This window comes from Phodopus roborovskii, unplaced genomic scaffold, assembly GCF_943737965.1.
Source record: "Phodopus roborovskii unplaced genomic scaffold, PHOROB, whole genome shotgun sequence".
NCBI lineage: Eukaryota > Metazoa > Chordata > Mammalia > Rodentia > Cricetidae > Phodopus > Phodopus roborovskii.
In genome coordinates, this window is record NW_026126433.1 from 8,390,032 (window position 1) to 8,403,233 (window position 13,202).

At 44.4% G+C, this 13,202-nt stretch overlaps 1 protein-coding gene across 1 annotated transcript; it reads left to right on the forward strand.

Annotated features, from left to right (window-relative positions):
- The first annotated feature begins 318 nt into the window (after positions 1-318).
- On the forward strand, positions 319-11,936 carry Samd7 (sterile alpha motif domain containing 7). Its single transcript, XM_051185870.1, has 7 exons — positions 319-419; positions 2,017-2,141; positions 3,162-3,240; positions 4,741-5,330; positions 7,207-7,325; positions 10,445-10,555; positions 11,742-11,936. The coding sequence occupies exons 1-7, from the start codon at positions 319-321 to the stop codon at positions 11,934-11,936; spliced, it is 1,320 nt and encodes a 439-aa protein (XP_051041827.1).
- The last annotated feature ends 1,266 nt before the right edge of the window (positions 11,937-13,202 follow it).

Genomic DNA, 13,202 nt, shown 5'->3' on the forward strand with positions numbered 1-13,202 from the left:
ATTCAAGCAATTCATGAAAGTATAGGTGTGAGGTTCTATGCCCAGAACCCACATAAGAAACAAAGCAAATGAACGAACAAAAGCAGGTGTAGTGGTGTGCAATTGTGATCTGGCTCTGGGAAAGGCAAAACAGGAAGGTCCCTAGGGATGATTGGCCAGCCCCAGATCCCCAAAACACAAGGCAGACAGCTCTTGAGAAACAGCCTCCACACACACACACACACACACACACACACACACACACAGGAAAATATTTTTCAGTAGGTATTTGTTAATGTACCTGTTCTTTTTAGAGCTCCAACAGAATCAAGAAATCTGATGACAAATCCAGTGATGTCTGTGAACCCTCTATTGACAGCATCGGGACATCAGAGGGTCCCACTGGTCCCCCCACCATTTGGGCCTCCAATTGTGGACAGGTATGTCTTTCCAATCTAGTAGTTCAGTCAGAAGAGAAAATAAACCATCATTAGTTTGGAATGATGTTAACATTAGATGGTAAAACAACATTGGTGTTATCTCAGTGAACTATGCCATGACTCATGGCACTCTGCTGGTCTTACCTTCAAAACATAAGGCTCAACTTTCCCTTTGAAGCTTTGTTTGACCCACTAACTGATTAGATAAACACATTTACTTGGCATGTGACTGGCTATATCAAGCACAAATCTGCTATATCAGTCTGCTAAGGCTACCACAATAAAACACAAAAGACAACATGGTTGTCACACATGATATTCATTGCACAGACGACGGCTCAGCCGTCAAAAGCATTGGCTGTTCTTTCCAGAGGATGGGATGCAATTCACAGCATTCGCAGCATGGCAACTCACAATGGTCTGAACTGCACCCCCAGGTGATCCAATGCCCTTTTCTCACCTTGACACTGCACACACTTAGTGCACAGACATATATCAGACAAAACATCCAGACACATTTTTTTAAGTAAAGAAAAAATAAGGTCTCCATTTCTGGAAACTACAGGTCCAAAATCATATTCCTGCCCAGTTAGTTCCTAGTGAGTCCTACTTCCTGTCTTATAAACGCTATCCCCTCACTGTGCCCTTGATGGCTGTCCTCTGTGTGTATGCAGGGTGCCCTCCACAGTCCACTTCTGTCCTTAAGAGGACCAATCCTATCAGATTAAGGCTCCGTTCTAACTAAGTCTATAATATGTGGATCCCCTGGATTGCTTGTCACCAAATCATTCTTTCAATAGCAGGGAAACTACAAGCAGTTTGGTTGTACTTCCTGGAAATATTCTAGCTTCACTTCTTTGGAATATTTTGACATTCTGAAGAGAAATTAAAACCCAGCATTTGTCCTTGTTCACAGGATGTGAAAAATAAATAAGTTGCTCACTGAGAGGGCCAAACACTTATCCTAGATGGCAAATGCCACCAAAGGACCATTAAATACGAACAAACTGTGTGCTCAGAGCATCATGCCCCTTGTGAATATTCCGACATGGCATTGGCTTGAGTGGGTCTTTCCCCAAGACATCCCTAAGCTGTCTTGCTTGCTGTGTCCCTTCCTCCTCATTTTTCTCATCATACTTCTCCATCACCAGAGAGATTTCGGAGCGTTCGCACTTTAGTTTCCGGACTCCCAGGCAGCGATTTAAAAATCTAGCACCTACAAGAATTACTTACTTTTGTGTGGCTGTGACCACATTACCTGACTTTGGCTCACACTTTCAGAGGATTCTGTCTATCGCAGCAGGGGAGGTATACCACAGCTGAGTAATTATGCTGGATCAGAAAAGGGAGGATACTCACTTCTGCTCACTTTCTCCTTTGATTTCAACAGATTCCCACAAGATCCCAGACACATCTTCTGCCCTCAATAACCCCCTTGAAATCCCCGAGTGAGCCTGTCAAGAAATGTGCCTCAATTTTTTAGATGATTCTAAATTCAATTAACTCAACAATGGAGTTAGATCATCATACTGAGCAGTAGAAACTTTGTATAATTCCAGCTACATCCTACCTTCTTTGTCTTTTTCCCCCCTCCTAGAGATGTATTGTCTTCCAGTATAGCTCCAACTGACCCGAGCCAGTTTTGTATACCTTCCCAATTTGGATCCTCTGTTGTCCCAAACGCTAACCTGGCAAACCCTCTGTCGAGTCACTTCTACTCAGGTATGAGCAATGAGTGTGTGTGTGTGTGTGTGTGTGTGTGTGTGTGTGTGTGTGTGGCACCAGTATTTGGAGCCACGTGTACGACAGCTGTTTGTGCGTGGTGCTGATGCTCCTCCTATTGGAGATCTGGGCCGCCGCTACCCTTTGCAGTTTGCACACTTGCTTTTTGGTTTGAGCTTGTGGTGGTACCACTGTATGAGCAAGATTCAGTTGCTTAACCCATCTGGGCACCAATTTAATCACAAATGAGAGCAGACTTGCAACATCACCATCTGTCTTATCTTTCATGTGAGAAACTGAGGGATTTCAAAGATAATTTTCAGAGTTAACTGCTCTAGGCAGTTTGTGACTCGAGATGAGGATAGAGTGTATAGCTCCTGATTAGCACACATGGGGACCTGGAGTCAGTTCTCAGTACCCCACACCAAACCTAATTAATGAAATAGCATATGTTCTCATAAGTCATGGTGAGAAACTTCGCTTTTATTCTGATTTCATCCTGGAGATGTTTAATACAAGATAGTATTTAGGATTTATAATAATGTGTTATATAGTTAAAAACTGCTGGTGGATTTCAAATGTCTACACCATAAAAATAATGAAGATATGAGGTGGTTGATGTGTTAGTATCTTGATTTAACCATTCTTCTACTGTACGCATTTGTCAAAACATCACATTGTACCTTAGAAATATATACAATTAAACAGGACACGAAAAGACACATCAAGGAGGCATAGGCCATCTTCTCCCCTTTGAAGTATGACAGGAAAATGCTACCAGTCACGAGACTGACAATTCAAGGATAAACTGCAATGTTACCCTCTGTTGATCTGGTGGTGTTTATCAGGTTCTAGGCCAACAGGGTAAGATCTGATACCATTTCCCACGTTCTAGTCCAGCTTAGGGGTTTCTGCAGATTCTGTTTTGAATTCTTTTATCATTTTCAAGTGCATGTTTCTAATTTGTTTGTGGGCTGGGGTGGTCCTTTCTCTCCCTCCCTACCCTCTCCTTCTCTCAAGGCTGGGGCATGTTACCACCTGAACCCATAAAGGCAGTGACCACAAGGAATGAGATGATGGAAAGGCATCATGCTGCCAGGTAACTTAATATACTGTTAGATTTGTCTCCTACTCAATCCCAGGGTCATTTGTTCAGCTGAGTTGTGTTAAGTAAATTAAATAAATACATATAAATCCAACAGAAGTACATAGGTGACATGATAAAGAGCACATGCCATCTATACACACACATACCAATCATTTACAGAAAGGACTTCAGCTGCATTATAGAATAAATTATACAAGCTTGTTAATAATAAAAAGATGCTTAAAAAGCAGACGGCGGGGTCTGGGGATTAAAAAGTTTAGTGAAAATGCTTGCTATACAAACATGAAGCCTCGAGGTCAGATCCTTGGCATCCAAGTACAAAGCTGGGTGTGACCACATGTGTTTTTAATCCCGGGGTAGAGGCAGGGATGGGTGATAGAGGGTTTGCTGTCCAGCCAGCCTAGCCAAAAACTGGTGAGCTTCGGTCTGAGTAAAAGACCTCTCTGAGGGAGCAGGGTAGTGAGACAGGAGGGCACAGGATAGGAGCACACCTGAGGTTCTCCTACAGTGTGTGCACGCAGGTGCACATTTGTACTCAGACACACAACACACACAACACATGCACATACCGCCCCGTGCGCAGTCCACCAAGTGGAGCTAAGAGTGGATGGGTCTGCATGTTCAATAGTTTCTGTCGATCCATACTTCAAAATCCTGTCTGTGAGTCATCTGAAGTTCCCACTGGCATTTCTGTCTTAAATGGCTTCGCTCCTGTCTTCAGAGTGTCACTAGAACCCAGGAAATCTCATGGCAGCCCAACAGTGGTCATCATCTGCAGTGGCCAGCAGCTAATAAAGTACATCTATTAGGAACAAGGTTTGGCCTCCAGGAGAGGCATGGGTCCAGGTGATCACAGGCCGATGGGCAAAGTGAAGTGAGCAGAAGCAGGGCCCCACGTGCAGTGACTTAGACCCACAGGGACAAGCACTGATTGCCTGAGTCCCACTATCATTGTGCTGCAAAATTAAACACCTTTATGAAGCTTAGTGTCTGGCAAGTAACTACCCTGCTACATCACCCACTCACCTGTAAGGCTCTATGCACAACAGGCAGCCCCCACTGTTGGAACTCAGGCTTGCATTGTGACCTCAGACAAACCCTCCACTTTCAGGCCTCCTTCCAAAGCCCACACTCCTTCTACCTGAGGGCATTCCTGTCTCCATCAAACAGGCTCAGACAAATACTGTAAGCATAGGAAAAGCAAAGGGGTGAGCTTAAGGAAGGCAAGGGCCTGTTAAAATTACATTTCTGAAGCCCCAGACGGCTCAGCAAATCAAGGTGCTTGTTGCCAAGCCTGTCTAAGTTTGATCCCTGGCACACACAGTGGAAGGAGAGAAGCAACTACCCCACATTGTCCTCTGACCTCCACACATGCGTGACAGCATGCATGCACCCACCCCTCCTCACTCAAAAAAAAAAAATAAAATGCAAAAAATGTTAGATTTTTAATGATTGCCTGGGGTCATGTAGACTACATAATTTTGTTTTTAGGGCAGAAATGGAAATGTATTCTCTTTACCAGCAGAGGAGGATGGAAAGAGTTAACCCCAAGGGACTGGCTGGCCTGGGGATGCCACTCTTTTATGGGTCGAGTTGCCTGGGTGGCCCTACAGGCTTCCAAGGCAGGAGCACACTGCCTGCCAGTGATCTGCATTTACACAGAAGCACCCTCAGACATCTTCAGGGAAACCCTATTCTGCTGGCAACCAGACCACACTTCTCAGAATGCTGGGGCCAGAAATACCGACTCAGGAGAGGTTCTGTTTATCAGAAACCCCTGGGGAACGATAAGGGGAGTTTCAAAGGTCAAGCAGAAGAAAGAAGCTCAGGCCAGATGCCTGTGGCTCTCTACGAGGAGGAAGAGGATACCAAAGAACCTGAAATCGAGGTAGATAACAACCAGGAGTCAAGGGAAACTGATGAAAACCCAACCTCAGGCCTCGCCAACCCCTGCGGAGAGCTCCAGCCAATGCAAGCAAAGGCATGGGATGGTGGGAAGGAAGGGCCCTCTGAACCGGGCTATGAAGGCTATGATGAGAAGAATGGGATTAGCCTGCCAGTGTCCATGCTGCCTCTGCCAGGTAGGTCCCGGGGATCAAGGGCGGGTACTCAGCGGCTCCAGGGTGACCAGGAGTTCCCACTGTGGAGGGAACTGTGACAGCCATGATTACTGTGGCCTTCATTCTTACTCCAGACTCTCTGTCTCTCTCCCACCTCCATTTTTAAAAGGATGTGTTTTTATTTTTATTGTATGTGTATGGGTGTTTTACCTGCATGTGTATGTGGGCATCATGTGTGTTCAGTGTTTTCAGAGATCAGAAAAGAACATGGGATGCTCTGAATCTGGAGGTACAGGTGGATGTGACCTGCCTGGGATCCACTCTTAATTACTGAGCCATCTCTCCAGTACCTTCCACCCACCTCTGTTTTCTTAATCTTGTTTTAAATGACTTCTTAAAGTCACTTTATCACTTCTCATAAGTCATATTAAAAATACTATATTGCTATATATAAACCAGATTGAGGGGGTAAATATGAGAAATTATGAAGATTTTTAATTAAAATTTTAATTTAATTGTGAATTTATTTAAGATGAATTAGAGAGTTTTTGTTTGTGGTTTTTGGATTTAGGGCTTTTGTTTTGCTTTGCTTTGCTTTTTATTTGTTTATTTTTACTTTATGTTCATAGGTGTTTTGCCTGCATGTATGTCTTTAGGAAGGTGTCAGATCCCCTGAAACTGGAGTTAAAGATAGTTATGAGCTGCCATATGGGTGCTGAGAATTGAACCTGGGTCCTCTGGAAGAGCAGCCAGTGTTCTTAACTGCTGAGCCATCTTTACAGCCCCAAGAGATTTTGTTTTAATGTATAAATACTATTTCCCCTATATCCAAGTATAGGAAAAAAAAATGACAAAGGTATAAATGATCAGTTTTGAAAGTAACATACTAGGAAGAAAACCCCATATTTGATAGGTCCCTAGAACTTGTTTAGGAAAGCAAACAAGCAAACAAACAAACAAAACAGAGATTTAGCATGCCCCTGATTGTTGTAGCTCCATTCCTGTTAGTGTGGCAAAACAGTAATAAAAAACAACTTAAGGGAAGAGTCTATTCCAGTTACAGTTTTCAGTCACAGGCCACCAGCTAAGTCAAAGTAAGAACTCAAGGCAGGAACTCAAGGCCAGAACTGAAGGCAGGAACTCGAAGGCAGGAACTCGAAGGCAGGAACTCGAAGGCAGGAACCTGCTTATTCCACACAGCATTACTTCCATGAAGGAACTCACTTCACAGATAAGGAAAGTGGCAGGAACCATGAAGAATAGTGTTTGCTGTCCCCCAGGAAGATTTATAATAACTAGCCTTTTTATATGGTTCAAGACAACCTGCCTAGGGGGTGGTGCTGCCCACAGTGGGCTGGGCCCTCCCACATCGATTAACAATCTAGACAATCCCCTAATAGACACACCCACACATAAAGCTGATATAGGCAATGCCTCTGCTGAGATTCCCTTAGGTAATTCTAGGTTGTGTCAACTTGACATTAAAGTGAACTAGGGCACTGAGATAGCCATCACACCAGCAGCTTTACTATGAAGTTCTTGGCTCATGTTTAGGCCATGATGGCTGCAGGAGACCAGATAACGTGATATTGTAGCATAAATATGAAAAATGAAGCTCATGGAGCCAGCACCTCAGATATCATAGAATGAATCTGGAACTTCTTTGCCCACTCTGAGTTGTTATGTCACTGAAGAGACTTTAAGAGAGGGGGAAATAAATTGCCTGTGAGTGGGACTGAATATCTTCAGGGAGTTCCAAACTTGGCCCCTATAAACGGAGCACCCTGTGGTGACAGACCTTAGTGAGTTCATGGAGCTAAACGCAAACCCGAGTCCTCAGCATCCCCTTCTAAAAAGAAATTTCACATCACATAATCATTTTCTTTTCATGTTAAAGGGACACATGAACTGGTTGCACTTAGGGAAAACCGTTCTTTGGCTGATATTCAGAAATGGACTGTAGATGATGTTCATAACTTCATCAGAAGTCTTCCAGGCTGTTCAGACTATGCCCAGGTAACTTGGGATTTTTGAAAAACTATGAAAGCTTGAAACTATTTAATGCACAATGAGTTTTATCAAACTTGCATTTTGCCCCCTGGAAGGGATTCCCACAAAATCCCCACTTTGTGACACTGTCTCTCATTGGAGAGTTGCCTATGACTGGTGGACACAAATATCAGAGAAGCCCTGGGGAGCTACTATTAGCTTAATTTTCTGTCCTGTCTAGACTTATAAGAGGGTGACTCAGATTCGAAATATCCAGCAAGAATGAGAAATATTTACTACAGTACCTAAGTAACAGAAAAGACAAAAGGGACTGCGGAGACAACTCAGTCAGTAGACTGTCATACTGTCATGCAGCAAAAGGACTTGAATTCAACCTCCAGAACACACACACACACACACACACACACACACACACACACACACACACACACAAGCCAGGCATACTGGTGCCTGCTTGTAACCTCAGCACTGGGGCTTGGGGTGGAAACAATGGATCCCTGAGGCTTGCTGGCCAGCCAGACTAGTCTACTTGGCAAGTTACAGGCAGGTGAGAGACCCTGTCTCTAATAACAATGTGGATGGTGTCTGAGGAATTTCACTCAGGTTATTTTCAGGCCTTCATGTGCATGCATACACATGAGCACAAACACAAAAACAAGGGGCCAGGAATGATGTATAATCTGTCACTTGAAAGCCTGAGGCAGGAAGATGGTGAATTTGTGCCCATCTGAGCTGTAGGGTGAGGACTTGCCTCCACAAATGGACAAAAAAGAAACAGCCTTGCCCCTGCAACAGTATTACATGCATGTTACACTTCATATCAGTTGTGTCTTTGTGGGCACACAGAAGTCGTAGAAACATCAACACCTCAAACTTTGCTGGCTCATTGTCTGCCATCAACAGGGTGTCAGTAGCCCAAGAAATGGAAGTTTCTCAAATGTATGTGGGAGGACCACATTTTGGAGTCTTCACTCTTTGAGCTACTGCATGTGACGTCATCTGCAGGACCTAGCAGCCCTGCTGAGCACCCACTGCTGCTCTCTGAGAAAAAACTGTGCAGAAATGAGGAGGCGCCAGTGTATTCTGAGTACACAGCCCAAGACTGTTGCCCACACAGTTCTCACAGGGAGTTTTGCCAGAAGTGTCACCCTGACTTTTATTCACACCACCATAAGTCTTTCCTTTCCTTTCCTTTTCTTTTCCTTTAACTCCCAGGACAGGTCAGCTTTATACTCACTCTCCGTCCCTCTATACTCACCCTCTTTGCCAACCTTGTGCAAGTGAAGTCTTTACAATGTGTCTAAGGTGAGGTATGATGGCATATGACTGGAATCCCTACACTGGGAGCTACGGCAGTAGTACTGAGTTCAAAACTAGCCTCAGCTACATAGTAGGACCTCTACCCCCCCACACATCTGAAACAAACAACCTTGAAAAAAATAAAGCTACATGAGAAGTTTGTTCTTTAAATCACATATAATTTGTCAATGCTATGCTACTTCATACTTTATTGTAGTTTTGTTATATTCTCTAAGAAAGAAACTTAATAGAAGTTTAATATTTCTTCTTAATAGAAGAAATAAAGAGATCCAGTGAGAAGATTTGCAACGTAGCTGTTTAGGGATGACCAGGAAACACTTCAACAGTTTATTGCAAGTGAATATCCAGTTCAATGAACCTGACATATAAAAATGTCTGAAACTGATAAAAAGTATGTGCATGTTTATCTCACAGACATGGCCCAATGTGCACTGGGGAAGCAGGGAAGAGGAAGCAGGGTCATCCTTGACCAGTTTTGTGGCCAGACTGGACTACATGAGAACCTGTCCCAAAAACAAAACAAACAACAACAGCAACAAAAACCCCAACCAAGAATAGCTATGCAGAAGCTTTCAGAACCTAGGGTGGTCTCTTCACAAAGGACCAGTCAGTGTTTCCAAATGTGGCTGACCTGTAGCGAGCATAAGCAAGTAGACCTGGGAGGGCACCATGTGTTTGGTATAGCACAGGCACCTGGAGAAGCGAGGAGACTGGCTTAGGGGATGAGGAGGAGCAGAATCAGAGGAGACAGAATGAGAGGAGACAGAATGACGGGGAAGTGATAACATGAACACCAAAGCATCCAACTGCATTTGATACATGGGGCTGTTGGAAGGAGAGGAGGGGCGGGTGTGGAGATGGAATGTGTTATTGTCATTCCCGTGAGTGTTTACTGATGGTGGTGGCCCAGTTAAATATTAATGGAACAGTAAAGAGAGGTTGGAGACTAAACAAGGGTTCCCACTGTGAGCCCCTACCTTGGGGGGGGGTGCTGCAAACTCTTACATTATTCAGGGCAGTAGGAAGGAGTATCCAATTTTAGGGTTATTGTCCAGGTTTACAGGGAATTCTACCTACCATTTTCTTTTCCTCTTCTTTCTAAATTAGAAGGTTGTGTAAAAAGGAAGGGAACCCTGTAAGCTGTGATGTCTGAGGAGGGTGGAGAAGATGTAAAGAGAACCCCCAGAAGAGCACAGGAGGCTTGTGAGGCAGGGGAGGCTGGGCACTGCGAAGTTCAACCACTAGCATGCTTCCTCCCACCCACTCTTCACCTGCCTGGGTATCTACCACCGGAGGCTTCCTAGCTTCTGAGAGAAAGGCATCGTGCACTGACTGGAGTCAGAGCAGGCCCTGATGGACAGCAATTGCCCAGGCTTTCCTGGCCTCTTTCCACCATACTCTTAACCCAGAAGACAGAGGCATGCATCTGCCCACACAAGGAGCCATGTTATCTGTGATGGATCCTCCCCCCATCCCTTTACTACAAACTTGTCCCCATTTACTGATTGACCCAGGGAGTACATCCACCACACTGCATCAGGCCTGCACAGTAAGGCACAGATGCTGCCCTTGGATAATTACCCCAGATTGCAGTGAGTCCAACAAACAGAACTACAGAGCATTCCAGATATTATTAGACAACATGGCGCAGGAGCCTAGACAAACCAGCAACCAAAGAGAGGTCTCTGTGTCACTTCATGCAGGCTTTTATATGCAAACACTCCAACACCAAACCATCTGCATATGAGACCCAGGCTGGACTACAAGGCTTAGCAACCAGTCTAATGATTTTTGTGTTTCTTCAGGTATTTAAGGACCATGCAATTGATGGAGAAACACTGCCCCTTCTCACCGAGCAGCATCTTCGAGGCACCATGGGGCTGAAGCTAGGGCCAGCACTAAAAATACAGTCTCAGGTATGGTGATGGCACATACTTTAGTATATGGTAATGATGAAAAGTCCAAAAGAAATGGGCCACATCATGGTATTGTAATATTAATATCTAGAATACTTATTTAGCCTCCTTTTTAGCCTTTCCCCCTCTGTAACTGAGGATGTGGTATAAGTGAGAAACCTGAAAACACTTGATGAGTGTGGTACACATTTCTAGGTGTGATAGGAGGCAATAAGTAGAGCTAATATTGATACAGTATGGAGCTATTTTTAAGTGAATCCTTTTTCTTTGGTGAGGATGCTATCTCTCTTGGCATACTTACAAAGACAGTTTTGTTCTGTTTGACTTTGATTTGTTGTTCCTATCTGTGATAGCTTTTCCTCCCTGAAAGTCATCAGAGTAGTCAGATCCCAGGTACCATCTGCCAACTGTGGAAGGCCCCATGTGTAGCAATTGTCAACCAAAGAAATAGTCATGAAGTCCTTGTCACTGGGAACCAACGTAGCAGAGCTGGAAGGCCCTGGTTAATACTTGGGGGTTCAGAGGGCAAACAAGCAACGGTTTGCCATTGAATAAGTTAGTAACCTCTGGGTACCCAAGATGGAGGTTGAGAGCAATCCCCATGATAGTGGACATAAGCAAGAGTAAAGAACCACCCCACTGCCAGGACAGAATCCCAGAGGATAGATCTGAGTTAGGTATGCAAGGGAGAGTAGGATTTGGAATATCTGGAGTTTGAATTATGCAGATGTGGCTGGTTTCCATCCAGGGCCAAGTTTATTGAAGCAAGGACGATGGAATTGCAGTATAATTAGTATCAAGGTACCCTGTTTGTATCTCACTGGTGATCAGTTATGCGCTGGCATTATTTGGAGAATTTTGGCCTGGCCCAGAAGAAGAAAAGCTGGTTGGCTTTTGGTGAAGGCGTGGTAGAAGGGAAAGGAGGGATGGACCACAGCAGAGCAATGGAACACAGAAGAGCAATGGAAATTTGGAGCCACCAGAAACCCAGTTTTCTAGTTGTATCACATGACTGTGAAAAACAAACAAGGCTTACCACATGTTGAAAGTGTGATCTCCTTCATCTATATAATAGATGTTCCATGTCTCAAATTACCTCAGCCTGTCTTACCACTCCCCCCCCCAATGCAGGGTTAGTTATCAAAAGAATTCAGACTTAATTGCTATAATTATTTTGTCTTCAAAGGTATCTCAGCATGTGGGAAATACATTCTGTAAGAAAATTCCTTCACTTCCTACCCATGTAAGGCAAGCATTTGATCACCCAGGAAGCACATCACCTCTTTTGGATATTAATTCTTGGAGTGATGGTTTGAGCATTCCTTGTTCCCAGGATGTAAGGATACCTAAAGGAACTGAGCAAGGTAGTATGAGAAATTAAAAATATTCAGTTGTCTAGGGTTTTCTAGTGTTGCAGATGTTAGCCACAATGTGTGAGAGCTTCCTGGGTCAGGTGGAGGACAAGGAAAGTGAGACCATACTGTAGCATTGGCTTGGGAGGATCTCAAGCTGGAGTGACCCAAGCACCAAGGTTCCGGAGAATTGTCCTTAGACAAGAAATTGCTAACAGGGATGAAAATGCCCATGTAAGAACACTCTGAAGAAGCTGAGAGCAGAAACTGAAAAGGATACCTCCTCCTCACTCCTTCCATCGTCCAGTCCTGATGGAGACACAGGCTCTGATCTGAGGAGGCAGAAGAGAAAGGCAAAGAGAAGGCACGACATGCAAAGTCGTGAAGGTTAACTTCACCCTACCAGGGTGAGGTGAGGATTTCTTGGAGGGGTGGGGAGAGTTATCTGCATGCAGGAGGCTGGAGCTAGTAGTGGGGGGTCATGATTGAGGGGACTGTGTCTGCTCCATGTGGAGACCCACTCTTCTTCATAACATTTGGCAGAATGACTCTAAAAGGACACAGAGAAAATGGTAACAGTTCGATCTAAGAGGAGACTAGCTGTCAGTCACAGGAAAAGGTCTTATTCTGAATGTTCTGAATGGTAAACCATGAGACTGTATGTCTGTTTTCAAAATCCACAGTTCAAGTGAACGAACCTTAGCAGGAAGCCTTTCAGATAGCCCACAGTCCCATTGTTTAGTATGCTTGTCCTTGTGTAACCCTTGCCCTTAGAGTGCGCTGGACCAAAGAGTTCTTCCTAAGGAACCACACCCTTAGGGTCTGGCAGGGACCAGTTGTGTGGCTTCTGTCTGTTTTCTATGTCAGTTTCCATCTCCAAGCAGCCCTGGGTAGAGAGTTCCATGTGACTAGCCTTGACAATGGACACTCAGAATACTGCCAACAGCCTCGTGCGATTCAGGTATGTGAAAGTGCCATAAATCTCAGTCAGCTCATAAGACCCTGGTGCAGGCTCCCAGCCAAGCCTCTGTTGGTTCCTGACCACAGAACTACCATCGCAGATGTCCTGCTGTCAAATACTGTGTTTCGGTGTTGTTTCACAGCCATGGAGAATTTAAACACACAAATGTAATAGTAACACAAAGAGCACACCACTGAACTCACTGATCTGGAAGGTGGAATTCCAAAGTCCTTTCCCCAGAGTCCTTGCTGATTTAGTAGAATTTTGCAGCCTTTTGTTTTTCCTCATGACAACACTTTTTTTTTCTGATATGAAAACTGTTTTATGACAGTTC